This window comes from Merops nubicus, unplaced genomic scaffold (genome assembly GCF_000691845.1).
Source record: "Merops nubicus isolate BGI_N331 unplaced genomic scaffold, ASM69184v1 scaffold12541, whole genome shotgun sequence".
Classification (NCBI taxonomy): domain Eukaryota; kingdom Metazoa; phylum Chordata; class Aves; order Coraciiformes; family Meropidae; genus Merops; species Merops nubicus.
Genome location: NW_008589081.1, coordinates 88,542 through 107,091, shown reverse-complemented (window position 1 = coordinate 107,091; position 18,550 = coordinate 88,542). Strand labels below are relative to the sequence as shown.

The 18,550-nt window shown below is 37.9% G+C and overlaps 1 protein-coding gene across 1 annotated transcript in view; it reads left to right on the top strand.

Annotated features, from left to right (window-relative positions):
- The first annotated feature begins 2,635 nt into the window (after positions 1-2,635).
- The window catches only part of LOC103781747 (teneurin-3-like), a 97,970-nt gene continuing 82,055 nt past the window's right edge, over positions 2,636-18,550 (top strand). Inside the window, 5 exon segments of the mRNA XM_008949468.1 lie at positions 2,636-2,831; positions 10,104-10,318; positions 17,005-17,215; positions 17,718-17,819; positions 17,980-18,174. Coding sequence (XP_008947716.1) covers positions 2,636-2,831; positions 10,104-10,318; positions 17,005-17,215; positions 17,718-17,819; positions 17,980-18,174 — 919 coding nt within the window.

The following is an 18,550-nucleotide window of genomic DNA, read 5'->3' as shown; positions in this document are numbered from 1 at the left end:
TGGCTGGCTAAGAAAAAGCTAATCTTCACTGACAAAACAGTACCTGAATTTGTCTTAATCAGTCAATTTACCCATGTTTTTAAAGTTCCCCATCTCTAAAGAAACTGTGCCTTGTATTTTGATCCTGTATCAACAAGCCTAATTATTTCATGTTGTTCTCACATGTTTGTAATGAAAGGAGAATTCTCTAAATTCCATAGTGCTGTCTCAGGGAGATTACATAGTTGAATTATTTGGTGTATTAGTGCACACTGTAAGTTTTGGGTTGTTACTGCCAATTGTCAAGCGGCATTTTTGGTCTGCTTCAACAATATTGTGATATTCACAATCTGTGAAACAGCTGCGTGTATTCATCTGTTAATTTTTATTAGACATTGTTTATTGAACTTGGTGCTAGTTCAGTGTCAAAGTTGAGAGAACAATAGTGGGTTTGAGGGTTACAACCATCACTTGCCATCTTTGACAGTGAACTACAGTGGGACTCACATCAGGACAAACACAAAGAAAAGGTAATTGTTACTTACCTTGTAGTAACTATGGTTCTTTGAGATGTAATCAATATAGATCCCACAGTCCTTGCCTTTGAAGACTTCAAATTCCAGCTGTTTTGAATTATGAGGGAATGGCTAGAGGGTCATGTCAGAGCTTCCCCTTCTGATCTCCCAGTGGAACATGAAGAGGCACAGGGCATGTACATAGCACCAGCAGAAAGAGCTGTTAATGATGTTCTAAGTTTGTGTGTTTGGAAGGGATGCACTTCTACAGTTACACAATGAATGTCACTTTTTTTTTCTCCTGAAGAGTATTAAAAGTGATAAGAAGCCAGCAAAGTTAGGAGAGGTGATTTAGACCTCCAGACTCAAGGCAAGAAATGTGCTAGGTTTGAAACAGGAAATATTTAGCTATTTGCAGTCTGGTTTTTGCCAGTGAAGAGAACTACTATAACAGATAGTAGAGTTTGACCCCGGGGATTTTGATGAAATATATTAAAACAGATACAGGCATCAGATGATTAATACATAAATAAGAATTTCAGCTGAGGTAGGGCCAAAATAATAATGGCTAATTCTAGTGATGTGCCAAAAATGACAGTGGTCAGATTAATGCTTTAACAAGAGATGGGGGGGGGGGGGAAGAAATAAGGTTTTAGGGTCAAGGAACATTCTACATTATCAGGCTTTGACAGGCAATTTAAGGTCTGAGAAAGAAGAGTAATAGTAGAGTCAGAGACTTGGAACAAAGAGATATGTCATCTATAGTGAGGATTTCAGTCTTGGAAGCATTCAGTAATAGGTCTTTGGTTGCGTTCTGTTTTTTGTTTTATTTTGTCGAGGGTAAGGGGGAGGGTTTAAGGCAAAGACATGGCAGAGAGGGTCTTAATTCTGTGAAATTTGCTGTCTACGTGACTAAACTTCCACTGATGCCTGTTTGTCTTAAGTAAGGGTTGTCATGGCCAATACAGGAAGGCTGAAAGATCAGAGATGAAACCAAAAGGGATGAAGAGTTGTTTGTCATTTGGATAGAAGGAATGAATAACTTAAAAACATCAACTACTGTAGCAGTGATCTGTTTCAGAGACAGAAGGAACAGAAGCACAGTGAATTATTTTCCTTATATTTTGCGGTAATAGTTAAAGTACATTATTACAAGGTTTTTTTCCAGTGGATTTTTATTCCCCAGTAGCACTGAAAGACTACTGTAGCTTTGGAGATAACTGCTGTTGTGGAGTGGGCAAACTCATGTTACACCAAACGCATATTAAAGTAATTACAATAAAATTAATTTTGGGGGTATCATAGGGTCATTAGAAGAGAAGGAAATACACCACAGATTGAAAGAAATTGCATATGTTATGTATATCACAGTATTAGCACTAAGGTGATTTTTTTTTTTCCCATATTTTTTCTCTGAAAGCTCATTCATTAATCCCTGGTGACATCAAGTTTCATTAAGCAGTTTCCCCAAACACCATGAAAGCTTGAGTCTGTCTTTCATAATTAGCTTAGGTAAACTTTTTAACATGGCATTACCTTTCTAATAAACATAGCTGTGGGGAATTAAGTAGTTCAGAAATCTAGCTTATGCATTATGATTATCAGAAAAAAGTGCACCAGTGTCTCCAGCTCTGCTGATGGCCTTGGCCTCATTCTGTGGTCTAGCAGGGGGAGTGGGCACATAACTGGAGGTTATGCAGGGTGTTGGTGACAGCGTGAAAAGGAGCAATTGTGATTTAGGTTAGTCCTGCAGCACTCACAGTGCCCTCCTCCTCCTCTTGCATTGTTTCTTTTCCCTTTCTGGCTAACCAGAATAGAACCATCTGCTGGTGAAAATTTCTTTTTAGTTGGTCATTTAAGAGCTCACTTAAATGATTTGTTTCTTCAGAAGGATCAAAAATGAAAAAAAGAGAAAGGATATAATTACTGCCTATCCTTTTGAACATTGATTTGGGACTGGTAAAAGTCTCAAAATGAGGCTGGTGAGCTTTCTGTCAACTGTGTTCACGAAAAGCACTGTATCATTAAAGGACAGTGGTAGTAATTGCTTAGTGCCATTGCTAAGTTGAACTATTAGTCAGTCGGTGCTTGTTCCTGTAATTTAATTTTTTAATGTATGAGTTGCTATTCTGCTGCGAAGCATGGAAAGTCATCATTTGTGTGATTTGTCATTGTGGTTAAGAGCATCAAATAACCTGTATCCTTTACCATCAGCAATGCATCTGTTTGGCCTCAACTGGCAGTTGCAGCAAACTGAAAATGATACATTTGAAAACGGAAAAGTGAATTCTGATACTGTGCCAACACATCCTGTAACAGTACCAGCTGCAGAAAACGGTAAGTGAAACAGGCACCAATTTCTCTCCTTCTTTCAGAGCATTTCCATTTCTTGTGTCTTACTTGCGTCACCAGACTTTAACACTTTTCCTCCAAAATTCTGTATATTTAATGGAAGTACAGAGTAATTTTAAGTAATAGTAATTTTAAATATGTATGCTCTGTAGATATTAAACAGGAGCTGTATTTCAACTGAAAAGATCACACCATTCCTCCTACCTAGCATGTGAAGGGAGTGATGGACCCTAGGCAATAACATTGATCTTATTAGGCAAGCTGGCCATCAACCAAAATTCCTCAAGGGCATGTAATGTTTGATGCGGCTAGAAGAGCTCTCCTCACATCCAGAGGAACGGAACCTCCACTTACTCTAAAATCTTTGGTAACATGATGGTTGTTGTGGGGTCCTCAGAAGTGGCAGGATGTTGCCAAGACTGGCTCAGACCATCTTTCCTCAGGGGCTGGGGTGGCTGTGGTCTCTTGCTGCAGAAATGGCCACAGCAAAGCCAGGGAGTCTTGAGGTGACAGGACACGCTATTTCATAAGGAGGACACGATACAAAGATTCAGTCTTTGGGAGTCTTGGTGAGCCCTGGATAGTTTTCAGCCAAAAGCATTCATTTTCTGTGACCGGAGGGATAGTCTCTGAAGAGTTGACACCAGAAAAGGCATTTTAGGGAGGTTTTGCATATTTTCAAAGCTTCTCTCTTAGCTGTGTTTAGAAGGCATCTTATAATCAAGGAGCTTCCTATGGCATGATGACCTTGTTCAATGGAATGGCTTGTGTTTTTCTCTGTAGATTATGATGTTTTCTTTTATTTTATATATATATACACTCTGAAAGTTGAGGTCCTGTATAATATTTTCATTTGTTTTCTCAAAGTTTCTAGCATATATTACTGAGTCTGAATCATCCAAACGATATATAAAGTGAAAACAAAACAGCTTTATTAATTTTGTTGTAGGAGTTTTTAAAATACAAACCACATAAAGGGATTATTTTTTATCGACCTTTTTCCAGGTTGCCCTTTAAGATTTTCAAAACATTTAAGAGCCTGTGCACTTTTGGCTAACAGAGGCTTTAAAATCAATAGATTTTGAATGGAAAACTTGATTTAAATGGTTGATGAATGCGGTGTTTGCTTCATTACACAAAAATCCATTTTCCCTTTCACAAGGTAGAGCTGACCTCCTTACCACTGAGGAGGAGGAAGCCTCTGCCAGCAGTTGACAACCTGAAAATTTTTCAAGTTATTACAGCTCCACGTTATAGAAAAGATACAGCTGAGTTCATTCTTTTTGTCATCTTTTAAGCATATGAAACTTCTCCAGTGGGACTTTTCCTTTTTTCATTTCCTTTACCCTACTGCCTTTTTCTTTCACTTAGATATTCATTCTCTCTTTCTGTTTTCTTACTTGTTTAAAATTAATAGCAAAAAGCTATTGTATGGTTAATGAATACTGATACCATGACAGCTCATCATCCCAGTGTCTTCTGCCCTCAGTGGCCAGTATACTTTCCTGTATAACGTATATACATGTTTTTTTAAATATTTTATAAATACAAATTGTTGTCTTTCCCCTGATCATTTTGAGGTTTTTTTTCTTACAAATTAAAACCTGTTATACTTTGCCTCAAAAATATAAGGAAATAACAAGTAAATCAAGTCCCATTTTTCTTTTTTTATGTCCCTAAATACTCTAGAAGAAAACAGGGTTAATTCCATCAACTGTTAAAATGCTGTTCTCTGCAGAATGTGGTAAGTGTTCATTTGTCAGCGTACATCAATACTAAACAACAGACAGACCAGAGGATACATATTGTAAACCACAGAAGGAACATTAAGCATAAGGGAAAGTGTGATGACTAAATGTGAAATTTAAGGAGGAGAGCCCTGTACTATCATACTAGTTACTGAAAACTGTAGGAAGAATCAATAAAGGCTTCATTTGGGTACTTCAGCAGCTGATCAACTTTCAGTAGTGCCTCTCTTTAGCCCCTTGGGAATATCCTGATACTCCTCTGATTCAGGTGGGAGAAATTCCCAGTGCCATATGAGCTAGGCATTTTCCTTGGGACTCTCTCATCTAAACTGGATAATACTGGGCCTGCTTTGGCCAGAAAATCATAGCCCACTCTGTCCTCAACCCCAGGTATTCATTTGCCTTTCAGAAGTACAGGTACTTTTTGTGATGAATGAGCAAAGCGTAAACTTGAAAATGCATCCTTGCAACCTCTCAAGGAAATTCAGCTGTGGTTTACCTGGAAACAGCTAGACATAAATTGACAGTAAAAGCGTGTTAAATCATCCTTAAATGAGAAACATTTGTTAAGTGAAACTTCAAACTCTGAACAAGCCTTTTCCAAAGGGTTTTTGTTTGTTTCTTTTGTGGATATATTTTTTCCCTCCCTCTCCCAGTGCTTCTCTCTAGGTGAACAGTAAACTGCAGGCAACATTCCACCTGCTTATCTGGGCAGGCTTGATTCAGGGTTGTATAAGGTGGTGTAAAGAATGTGTGTTTTGTGTGGATATGAAGAATTTGTAGGCCTTTTCAGCTTAGGGTCTGCAAAGTAATTTGTAAGTCATCCTTAATCAAATACAAACTTTTTTTTTGAGGTACATCAATGCTTTTGTCTGGTTTTACAACTAAGTGATAGAAAAGAGCTTGTTTAACTATTGCATTCTAGCAGCTGGTCACATCTGACATGATACTGGGTTTATTTTATGTTATATAAAATCTATGTGCAATTCAGAAATACCTTATAATAATATATGCTTAATTGCAGATTTTTAAAAAAAAACTGAATCGGAAAAGGGGCATTTATTTTGACTGACTTAGATGAACTTTCTGTGATATACTCATTAAAATACATTATACCTGCTTTAACTTGTATGTATTGAGCTTTTTTTTTTTTGTTTACGGTATCTTATGTTAATTAAAGCCATAGTAACTTCTTAAATAGATGTTATGTTGTTGGGTTTTTTTTTCTGAAAAGGTATGTTTCTAAGGAGAATTTTTATTTCATTTCTTGAAATGGCTGTTGCAGAAGGATATGGTGCAGGTGTCTCACAGTGAATGATCTGAATGCAAGGTTATTCAGTGAAACGGGAGAACATGCTATTGACTGTAAAGCCAGCCTTGCAACCTAAAATTCTAATTAGTAGTGCCTTTGAAGGATGGAAAATTGTATTATGTGTGACACTGCACATCAATTACTGTTGAGCATTTATGTATTTTGATTGTGCATTCATTTTTATTCTGTTCTAGATACTCAGTTACTTTCACGGTGTATCTTGTGTTTTAATCTATAGAATGTTTGCAGATAAGGAGAGAGAGTTTGGCTTCATGTCATTTTAGTGACATTTATGAATTATTTTTCTTGTATAATAATTAAAAGTAGCTCAGGATTTTGTCCACACTAACTTCAGACAGTAGAAATATAATTTTAGAATACTAAATATAACAAAAAATTTACCTATTAATTAGACCTAATGCATTGGTTTATTGGTATCACAAATGCATCATATAATGATTTTATAAATTAGATATATGATACAGGAAACGAATGTATTTTGTAAATTAAATAGTAGTGTATCTAGCAATAGAAGTACAAATCATTATATAAGTATTATTTACCTATAAATATTTATTTGTATTTTTATTATTATCTTTTGCATAAATGTAAAGCTAAGTATTTTTAAATTTTGTTTCCTATTAGGACTGTTTTGTCATTATGGAATTGTGTGAACATGACATTTCATATTTTGATTTAAAGCTGTGTTCAAGAACTGTTACTCTTTAGAAAGTGGAAAGGAAATTATGATACCACAAAGATTTTTTTCTTATTCACATTGAGATACAGCAGGGAACAAAGAACATTTCATGCCTTGTTCTTACAAGGGCAAACAACTAGTGATGATTTCAGGAGATGCAGTGTAGTGTTAGAGGGGCATGTGGCTACAGGGTAAAACTGCCTCTTTTTTGGTGAAGAAGATGGGAGTCTGTAGGATCATTATCTGCTAAGGATAAGTGTTGAAGCTCAGCAAGAGGCATTCCTGGCATGTTGGTCAAATGTTTGATAAAGTGCATCTGCTTAAGCTCTCTAGTTCATCTCTGCAGTAGTAAGAGGTAGTTGGTTTTCCCTTCAAATGTAGTAGAGGAAGCTGCAGATCAATACTGCAAACAAGTGTTTATTGTTTAGTGATTAACAATCATAAGTGTGTGAATTTACGTGACACATCTGCTTATTTAAAGGAAGTGGTAAGAATAAATGCATAAATGAACCAAAACAGTGAATACAGATAGATCTTCTGTAATAACATAAGAATATCGTGAAGCATTACGTCCAAAATTAAAAAGGTTCACCCTGAAAAGTGTAAAAAAATGGTTTCTCTAAGATCAGATATTTCACTGTCTCTTCTCAGGAAAACACTGATCAATATGGTGATCCTGTAAATGAGACATTTTCAGTGACTGCAGCACCATTGTAGCACAGCTCTGATGATGATATAAGCCCCCACTCAAAGCATCTCAGTAGAGCCTCTGTACCTGTTTAATTCAGCAGCAGTCTCTGTTCATCTTGGATGCACAAAAAGTGGTGAGGATCAATCTGTGACCTCACCTGGCATTTCAGATTTTAATCTAGTTTTTTAAAGTCTAAATGTTTGCAAAAAGGTTGTGTCAGTTTGTTCCATCAAATGATGAATAATGTAGAGTTTGAACATAAAAGGCAGGACAGCAACAGAGCATTGTCAGTTCTTCACAACACTTGTACAGAGACAAGCCAGCATCGCTCAAACATGCTTATCACATTCAGATGGCTTTAGTTAAATCTTTACCATAGACTAGCTGCTGAAAGTAAGAGTATAAATTGGTAAAAACACAGCAGACTGTGAGATCTTGTAACTACAGATCCATTTTTCTTTATATTGCTTTACTCAAGGCTCACCTTGATGTGCCAGCTGCCTAAATGTGATGTTACTTGCTTATTCCAGAGCTGACATGTGTTGATAAGCAAGTTCTTAGACACATCTTTGCATTTTAGTCTAGATTTGACAGTGCTGATTACATTGGATCAAAGTAGGCTCTGACCCTAGCACCAGCTTCCACGCATGGCATGAAGTTAGTTAGTGCCTGAACATCAGATCTGAATCTTTGGCCTCAAAGAGATGCAAATTCATCTAAACCATCCCACATTTTAAAGCTGGGTGGTGACAGTTTGTGCAAACCACTTCTTCAGTGCATCAGTCTTAGTAGTTTTGTTTCCTACAGATCTGGCAGGTGTAAGACACTGCCACAAACTAAACCACAGTTTGTGGTTTACAAGCCTATGAGCTTTGAGAAAGCTGTAATCTTTGCCAGATTTAGCATGTGCCTGTGTGGTACCACCAGTGACAATGTGGAGATCTCAGATCTGCCACAGACCTGTGCTGTCCATAGCACCCTGCTCAGTGTTTTGCAGAGTCATTGTAGAATCACAGTAGAGATTGGGTTGGAATGGAACTTGGAAGATCATCTAGTTCCAGTGTTCCATGGGCAGGGACACCTTCCATGAGATCAGGTTGCTCAAAGCATCATCCAACCTGGCCTTCCAGGGAAGGAGCATCCGCAGCCTCTCTGGACAATCTGTTCCATTGCCTCACCACCCCTCACAGTGGAGAACTTCTTCCTTACATCTAATATAAATCTAACCTCTTTCCATTTAAAACCCCTTGTCCTACCACTACATGCTTTTGTTAAAAATCTCCACCTTTCTTGTAGGCCCCTTTTAGGTACTGGGAGGCTGCTATAAGGTCTCCCCAGAGCCTTCTGCTCCAGGCTGAACAACCCCAACTCTCAGCCTTTCCTCATGGCGGAGGTGCTTCAGTCCTCCAGATCATCTTTGTGGCCCTCCTCTGGCCTCACTCCAATAGATGCATGTCCTTCTTATGCTGGCAGCCCAAGCTGGATGCAGTACTGTAGGTGGAATCTCAAGAAAGCGGAGCAGATGAGGAGAATCATCTCCTTCGACCTGCTGGCCACACTTCTTTCAGTACAGCCCAGGGTACTGTTGGCTTTCTGGACGATGAGTACACATTGCCAGGTGACATTGAGCTTCTCATGCACTAGTACCCCCAAGGTCTTCTCCACAGTTCTCTAGGCTGGAACAGTTTTACCCCTTTCATTTCACAGAATCACAGAATATTTGGGGTTGGAAAGGACCTCTGTCAAAGCCCCCTGCCAGCTTTATTTATTTGATAGTGCTTCACCAGAATGGCACAGAGCCTTGCAGACTGGATGATACTGTTCTGTACTCGAGCTGCAGTGTAGATACAGTCTCTGTTGCCTGGACTTACCCACTTGAACAAAAAGGGTTTTTTTTGTGTTAGCGTTTGATATCATCTGCCTTTTGCATGTTAGTATCTCCTTTCCTTTTTCTGGGCATTTCCAAGCCATCATCACTGGCCACCTAAGGCTAACTGATAGTTCCACAAATGCTTTATAGAGAAAAGTCATTAATGGCCTTCAGTGCTATGTTCTTGCTCCTTCCTAGTAGTTGGTCTGCAGGATAAATGCATATTCATGATACAGAAAACAGCAAAAGTACTAGATTTTGAGATGCTATTATACAGTTTATTCAGGAGGCAGTGTGGACAAGGAGGTGATAACAAGCTTGGGGCTGAGGCTAGGGAACACAGAGGATGTAGGCTTTATGGGGGATGAAGGCATAAGGACATAGGCAGGATGGAGCAAGAAACATTGTCTTTAGAGAGGGGGGAGTGAAGAAAGAAAAAAAACAGAAAAACACAACAAAAAAAAAACCCTACCAGAGCTCTAGACATGTTAGTATTGTATAAATGCTCTGATATTTAAGGTAGAAAAGACTGTATATTAGTAGTTCTTTTGACTGCTTGTGGACTTATGTATATATTATTCTTAAAACCTGTATACTGCACTTCCCTTTACCTGATTTTTTTTTTTAATGTGAGACTTTATGCTGGAAACACTGATTAAAATACTTAGGGGAAAAAATGGCTAATTTAATGTAGGTCCTTAAACAGTTTTTGTAATGGTAGTGCTTATGGAAGTTACAGGTTTTGTACTTGGTAGGTATTTGTGGTATCTTTGCCTTTTTATTTTGGAATCAGTGAATTCCCTGGGATCTTGCGTTCAGAAAGATTGTCAGGTAACATTTTATCTGAGGTGATTCTAAATATTTGATTATATGAAAGATTATTGAAAGCAAGAAAGGAATACTAATTTCCAACCTCTTCTTATTCTAACCTGTCAGGAAAATTAGGGGGATTTGCACAAGAAAACAACACTATAGATTCTGGAGAACTTGATATAGGACGAAGAGCAATACAAGAAGTTCCCCCTGGGATTTTCTGGAGATCACAACTCTTCATTGATCAGCCACAATTTCTAAAATTCAATATATCCCTTCAGAAAGATGCATTGATTGGAGTATATGGTCGAAAAGGCTTACCACCTTCACATACTCAGGTGAGAATGGCTTGCATTAAAAGTAGGACACTTTATTGAAAACTGTGAGCTTGTATCTTTTGTATCTTTTTCTTTCTCAGGATTACATACTTTTCCATTTTGCTGATTTTTAGTTTTACTTTTTTGCAATTTATTGATTTCATGTGATGTCAAAAACATTTATAATACTATAAGTGATAGGATCTAAAATGAAGGGGGCAGGGCAGGTATTCTTACCCACGAGCTGTTCTGGATGCCATGAGCAATGATGATTATTTCAGACAGGGAGTTGTTTCATGCAGAATTTGTAGGTACTTCTTTGCTTCTGTGATATACAGACATATCTTGAAAAACCTAAACAAACTAGTACAGCATCTTATGGCTGCACATGTGGTTGAGAGTGCTTGGGGAAGACTTCATTAACCAGATTTCCAAGCAAGAACACAACAGTTTTTTAAGAAAGTTTCAGTTTGTTCACAAGCAAATGCTACAGTATTTACAGCCTGATGTCTCACTAAATAAATACATAGAAGAAAAAAAAAGTAATATGTGTCTACAAAGATACAGTAAACAGAGGTTCTGATGTCAATCTCCACAGGACAGCCAGTGTCTCAACTTTGTTCTTAAGTGTCACATAGGATTTATTCTGCTCCACCACTCAGAAGGTTTCTAATAACATTTGTTGTTGCATGTGGCTGTGCCTTTGCCTAGTAACAAAGAAATACTTTTTACCCACAGTTATAAAAACGTTAACGTATAAAAGAATGGATAGTCTTCTGCATTGGCCGGAGAAAGGGAGAATCATTGTCTGAAATGGTATCTTAGAATTAATTACATTCAGATTTTATTTTAAGGATTTAAAACCCTCCACATTTAGATTTTTTTCAGCTCAATATTTGTCCAAATGATGGCTATGAACCGTTTTTCCACCTGAAAAGAGAGTTGAGCTCATGCTCTTCTACCCCATTTAGAGAATAACTGATTTTTATTTTTTTTTTTTTTTTATGTGAATGGGTTTCCCCTGGACACAACTCTAAGTGTATCAACCTAATGGTATCATTAGAATGAAGCTTGACTGGTAATGCCTGATATGTAGTTGCAACAGCAAACCCATAACTGCAAAATGAAAATATTTTCTTTTAATCCCACTTTAAAAAAAAATAAATTAATGCTACTGCATTATTTAAATTTAATAAATAGAATTTAAACAAAGGGTTTTTTCTTCATTCATAGCTTGTAAAAGACCTAGAACATAGAAATATTGAAAAAGCAGTCGCAAACCACAGACAAGAATATGGGTCAGCAAAGGAATGTCATGCAGCTAAAATCACAGAATGTTACATTAGCTTTATTTTTTAGCTTACTGTCCATTAAACTACAAGCACTTTACTGAATGCAGAAAATGCTCTTAGGTTTATTTAAAAATTTGATCCTCATAAAAATGATTAAATGGATTTTCTTCCGATTTTCATATGTGAACACTCACCCTCAGACTGACAACAAGCATGAGAAATTCCATCACAGAGAAAATAGATTCAGAAAAGTTACCGGCCATTGGAAACAGGGTTTTGGAATACAAATGGCATTTTAATGATAACAATAATAACAGGATCTAAGGAAATACATATGTAGCAAGAATGAATAAAACTGACGCTGCTGATCTGGACTCTGCATTTACAAGAGAAGATAGATACATCTATGAAAAATAATCCTTACTTGATTCCATGTCCTGGCAAAAGATTGAAATAGGGGTACCCTTTATCTAAAAACTCAGGAAAAGGAGATAACGAAATCTCTTTCCCATCATCTGTGTTATACAAATTCCTTTTCCTTTGGATTCCTACTGGCCAAGTGCTTATTCATGTTTAAGTATTATACAACAGAAAGGATCACATGCAAATCCTGTTACTGTATCCTTTGTAGCTTCTGGGACATTTTGTATATATTGTTCCCAGGATATAGGTCAAGCTCTCTTCTCCTATTTTGGGCTAGCATATAATTAGAGTATTTTTTACAAACCATTTGACTGACACTTGATACCTTGAAAAAACAGGTATGCTTACTTATCAGTGCCCTAGTGAACTTCTAAGGCTGCTGAAGATTCCCAAGGGTATGGGGTTATCAGAATGTTTATATGGCCTTGAACCCAGTGATGTCTGGTTTAGGTGCCTGAGATAAAGCATGTATGTAATCTCCTAAAAATGCAGTTTCAGTGAGTGATTTGAGTTGGTTTTGTAACTGTGCTCCTGCCCATGGAGGAAAAAAATGGAGTAAAATATTTCTCAAACGTTTAGGCCTTTTTGCAACAAAGCCCTGGTCACAGGACTTTGATGAAAATGCAACTTGTGCTGGTAAAATACATGTTTTACCAAAGTAGCTTATATATACAAAATAAGGTATTTAGACAAAAGTACATAAAATAGAATAGAACGTTGAGGGGTTTGCAAGCATAAGTCTGTTTATTGTTTTCCTACTTCCCTTTGCCCCTGTGGCTTGTACAGCCAAAAGTTCTTAACTGCAAGCCAGGCATAGCTGGCAGGGGCAGACCAACAGTGAATTCTGGGCTTCACCACAGCCTTCCATCAGACGAGGTGGCTTACTCATATAGCTCTAAATGTCATAGGAGCATACTAGCAAAACACATGAATGTCCATGCTGGTTCTGGTCAAAGGCCCATCTAGCTCAGCATTCTGTCTGTGATGGTAGCCATTAGCAGATATATAGAGATTAATGTAGCAGCACAACAGATTTGTAGTTGTTCTTCCTGCAGTACTTTCCTGGCCTCCAACGTTTTAATGGCTGAAGGACTTCCTGAGTCAAAGATGCTGTCTTTGTATTTTACAGCCTTTGATAGATTCTTTTTTCCCATGAATTTGCATAGTCCACTTTGAACCTATGGAAGTTTTTAATGTCTGTGACATTTGCAGTGAGGAGTTTCACAACTTAACTACATATCTCACACTATACTCCTCAGTGTGTTTTGAGGCAGCCTCCTGGTAGTTTTAGTTTGACACCCTATTGGCAGTGTTTTGAAGAGGCAGTGGAGAGTTTCTCACCGATTTCTCCATGCCACCCTTGATTTATAGATCTCTAGTGTCCTCAATGAGTTGTATTTTTCTAGTCTGTTTCATCATTCTTTGTATGAATGCTGCTTCAATCTTTTGATCATCCTTGTCCTTTTCTGAATGTTCTCCAGTTTTACTGCAGCCTTTTCAAGATGGGGGGGCCAGAACAGCACAAAAGGTAGCAGATATTGAACTACAGTGGTTTCTTACAATGTCTTAATGATGTCTGCTTTTTTCTTTCGTGGTAGGACTGAAATTTCTGTAGAACTGTCTACTATAGCTCCAAGATCTCATCCCAGAATGATAAAACTTGGCTCAGAGCCCATCTCTGGATGTGTAAAGCTAGGGTTGTTTCATAAGGACTTTGAAAAGTAGGATCTCACCCATATATATCACTTCATGTCTGCATCTCTTGAATGCTATCTGCCCTTATCTCCTAGTCACAGAGTGACAAGTGCTAATAACAGGATTTATGCAAATGAGCAACTGCTGCCTGTTTCTCAAACGTTGGTATTTGAATTTTCAGATCTTATGTTAAGTAGTAGAGAGAACTGAGTACTACCTGCATTCTGCCAGCATTTGTAAAGTTTCCTTACCAGCTGTCCCCTTCCAATATCTCTGATCATATGCCCATGATACTCTACACATGCAACTACAAACCACCATCTTCTTTAGGTCCCTCCTTACTGCTTTGACATTTCTATGAATGTCTTGTCTTCTTTCCATGTCACTTTTGGCTATAGTGCAAAACTTGCATATTACATTTGCAACCTTGTTCTCCACTTCTCTCCCAGAGCCTCTGCCTGTTTATCCACTTCTTTGTTTATATCCAGTTAAAACCAGACAATGAGTAAAAGAAAACTAGAGTCTATCTTTCCATTGCTGTACAGCCTCTGATGCCAGTTATCCTGCCACTGCAATGAACATAATGAAAGTATCATAAAAATGAGCTTGGAAGAGATCTCAAGAAGTCTTATAGTTTACACCCTCGTCTCAGAAGATCAACTGTATCTAAACCATTTCTATCAGTTGCTTAGCATTTAATCATAGAATAATAACAGAATGCAACAAATTTAACTCTTCTTCTGTCCCATAATCCAAAATGAGAGAGACATATCATGTAGAAAAGGTTTGATACATTGTAATCAGGACAGAATGTTTTATTATATTTCTGTATTCTCTTTAGGTACCAAAATCCATGTCAAGCACAGCCAGTATGTTTATGTCACAAACTGATCTGAGATGCATAGTTCTCTCTTTCTGGGGAATCATAAATAAATCAACCAGAAATAATTGACGGTGGCTGTCCATTCAAAACCCAATCAATGTGAGCCTGAAAGTCTTTGTGACACTTTCTAAAAATGTCAGTTCCAGTGCAGCCAGAGAATCAATATGTTTATTTAAAGAGACTTTAAGAATAAAAAAAGGACTTTGGTTTAAAGCAAAACTGAATGGAGTGGTAGGGCAAATCAGCATGTTTAGACTCAATATAAAGGTAACTAATTTATCCTCTTAGGGGGAAAATAAAATTGGTATGTTTTTCACCTATGAAGATAATTGTTTTTCCAGTCTGTTTCTGTTACTGTGTCCTAAATAGAAGAAAAAAGAAAAAAAAAAAAAAGAAAAGCCTTTAAAAGGGTTAAGATCAATTACTGTTTTTTGCTGGAGGACAGACTGAACAGTAAATTCCCCTCTTTATGGCTTTTAAAATGTAATCTAAAATGGTGTTCTGATAACGGCACATGTCCTTATTACATTACAACTACAAAATCATTAATTGTACCATGCTTGTCTGCCATTAGTGGTCAAATAGTATAATCACTTGTTCCTGAATCAGAAATATGGTTTTCATCTGAAATTTTCCTCCTGCAAAAAAAGATCCTCTGCAAGTATAGAAATTAGGAGGTCTCTCCAAATATCCACAGATGACTTGTTAGAACTCAGAACTTCATAAGTTTGGTTTGTTTGTTTGTTTTTTAATATTAGTGAAATATGTGGCCAGAAAGAAGTGTTCTTGAGTCAGACAGGAGGAAGAAGAGAAAGAAAAAAAAAAAGTGCCAAACCTGTTTTTCTCTCTCTCACAAAATAAGATAAATATTTAATTCTCTGACAAATGAGAAAGTTGAATGGTTTTGAATAATTGGTGCTCTCCCAAAATGATTGCATTCATTTTCATGAGGTGCAGCATGTACATTGAGAGTGACAGCATACCAAGGTACTGGCTTCTGCACATTCTAATCATATTATGTTCTATTCTGCTTCTTGAGACAGCTTGGAAAGGTGTCTCAGGTGTTGATAAAGACATATTAACTATAGATTGCCTTCACATCCTGACTAGTAAGAAGATAATTCTGATTACTGGGGAGAAATATTGTTACAACAGCAGTGAATTTTGGCCTGCAGTTTCAAGAAAAGAACATAAGTACTTAAACCCTTGTTTTGGGACAAAGGCTATCACGTTTTCCTTTGTCCCAGGAGCAGTTTCTGAAGGTCACGAGTCAGAGTGTAAAGCCGCTGATTCTCTGGTCCTGGTAACCAGTGTTATCCTAGCTTAGGTGAATCAGCAGTTTCACATACTGGCCTTTACTTCTATAGGCCCTGGATGTAATTCCTTTTGAGGGACATCTCAAAGGTGTGGGAAGATTGCAGGTTCATGTGTTACAATTCACTTTATACAATAAATATGTGTCAAAGTGAAACTATGAACAGACTTGGCAGGAAAAGCAGAGACTCTCTACTACAAGCAAGAACGCTCTTTAATTTTCCTGGTTTTGCTACATACACATTGATCTTTATATGAGGAATGTGCAGAAGACATCTTTCAGACCATGAGAGCAGACTCCCAGATAGCATAAATTAGTGCAGGGCCCTGAGCAGATTTAGCCCTCCAGGGGTTAGTAGTGCCAGTTAAGATTAACGTGCATAAAACCTTGTGATGTGAGTTTGCTTGTTTTATCATCTGAGATGTTGCTATATTTTTCTAAGCCCCACTGATCACAGAATCATAGAATCATTTAGGCAGGATGATGACTGTTAACAATCTGATGATTAGCAGAACAGTGTGCTGTGTATTGACCTGAGGTACCATCTTTCTGTCAGTTTGTCATTGTCAACAGTTGCAATGTTTTTTGCTTCCCATCTCTTCTTTTGGGCTTCTGTGATAGGAAGTAAAGCTTTTGCTCTCCTTCCTCCAGAACTCCAGAATGTCTGAAAGGGGTATTGAACAGCTTAATCTTGCATCTGAAAGGAAATGAAAAGCAAAGTAGATTATTGGTATTGAATGTTATTATTAATTCTTACGTATATAACACACTTTGAAAGATAGCTCTCACCTGTAATTGCGGTGGCAGTCATGACTACAGGTTCATTTCAACTGATGTTTTCTTCCCCTGATGTGTGTAATAAGTTCATTGGCCGCTTGTCACCACAAAAGCTGCTCTAAGAAGGACTAGTTGACATTTTAGTTTGAAGTCTTAGCAAGGGGCAAAGAAATAAGGAAGGGCTGGTTTCAGCTCCTGCTTCTCTGCTCCAAATTTTGCTCTTGGTCAAAATGCAAGTATATTGTTGGGATGTTGTGGGGAAGCTCGTGGTGCTGTGGGCCATCCTGTGACTTGTCAAGCTTCTGTCTGTTCCTCCCTGCAGTATGACTTTGTGGAGCTCCTGGATGGCAGCCGGCTGATTGCTAGGGAGCAACGCAACCTGCTGGAATCGGAGCGAGCGGGGCGGCAGGCAAGGTCTGTCAGTCTCCACGAGGCAGGTTTTATCCAGTATTTGGATTCTGGCATCTGGCATCTGGCCTTCTATAACGATGGGAAAAACGCGGAGCAGGTGTCTTTTAATACCATAATTATAGGTAAGCATAATCTTCACAGCTCTTAGCAAACGCTAGACTTTGGTCAGGATGTGTAGGAATACAGAGATAAGTTTTCGCAGTTTAATGGTTTTACTTTTTTTTCATGGGTTTTCCATTCATAGCATTTCTTTTGCTGCTGAGAACAAAATACAGAATTTCTGTTTTAATTACTTCGTCTAAGGCATAAGGAGTGTAATTCCTTGTAAAACAGTACTTGAAAGGAGGACATTATTTTGAAGTAGATGTTAAATGGCAAGGACTGGATTTGAAGTATGGAGCTCATATGGTTTTACCATTATAATTCAAGCCTTTTTGTTGGAATGTAGTGTCCTAGCATACTAGAGGCGTCGGCAATAGAAAATCACAGCTATATAGGCTCTTCAAACAAACCAAACATAAACACTTCTCTCAGAGCGAGAGTGTGCTGTCATTAGTAGTAGTTCAAATTACAGGTACTTCATGCAGCCGGTGTCTGAATTATTCTTCTTTTTTTCCCCTTTAGAGTCTGTGGTGGAATGCCCCCGAAATTGCCATGGTAACGGAGAATGTGTTTCTGGAACCTGCCATTGTTTTGCTGGGTTTCTGGGCCCTGATTGTTCAAGAGGTAAATCAACCCAATGCATTTCTCAAGTCAGTTTAAGCGAGCACAAAGACAAGTACATCAGGAAAGCAACTGCCATGTGACTTGCTTCTTAGATGTTCTTCTTTATATAGCTTTGGTGAAGAACTCGGTTTTAATTTTTCTGCCCTGTTTTATTTCACAGCAGCCTGCCCCGTGCTGTGTAGTGGCAATGGGCAGTACTCGAAAGGACGCTGCCTGTGTTACAGTGGCTGGAAGGGCACCGAGTGTGATGTGCCTGCAACTCAGTGCATCGATCCCCAGTGTGGGGGCCGGGGCATTTGCATCATGGGCTCTTGTGCCTGCAACTCTGGATACAAAGGAGAAAACTGTGAAGAAGGTAAATGAGTAAACATTTACCCCGGCACCTGCCGTTGCTGGTCATGTTTACAGCTGGCACACTGAGCTCTGTTGATTTTGCTAGATCTAGGTCATACTCACTAATGACGTTTCTTCAAAAAACATTTTAGAATACTAAAATCAATTTTGGGAATCACTAGTATCACTGAATTCTACAGAATTGTTATATTTTATCTATTCTCGAGTACTCGGTGGGAAAATTCTTAATAATGTGTGATATCTTTTAGCTTGCCAGTATATTTTTTTTTTTCTGGATGAAGTCAGCTAAGAAGAAAGCACACACATAGTTGTTGAAGACTTTCTGAATTTTCACAGTATAAAATAAGTCGTTAACATAGCGCATTTGTTAGTGATCT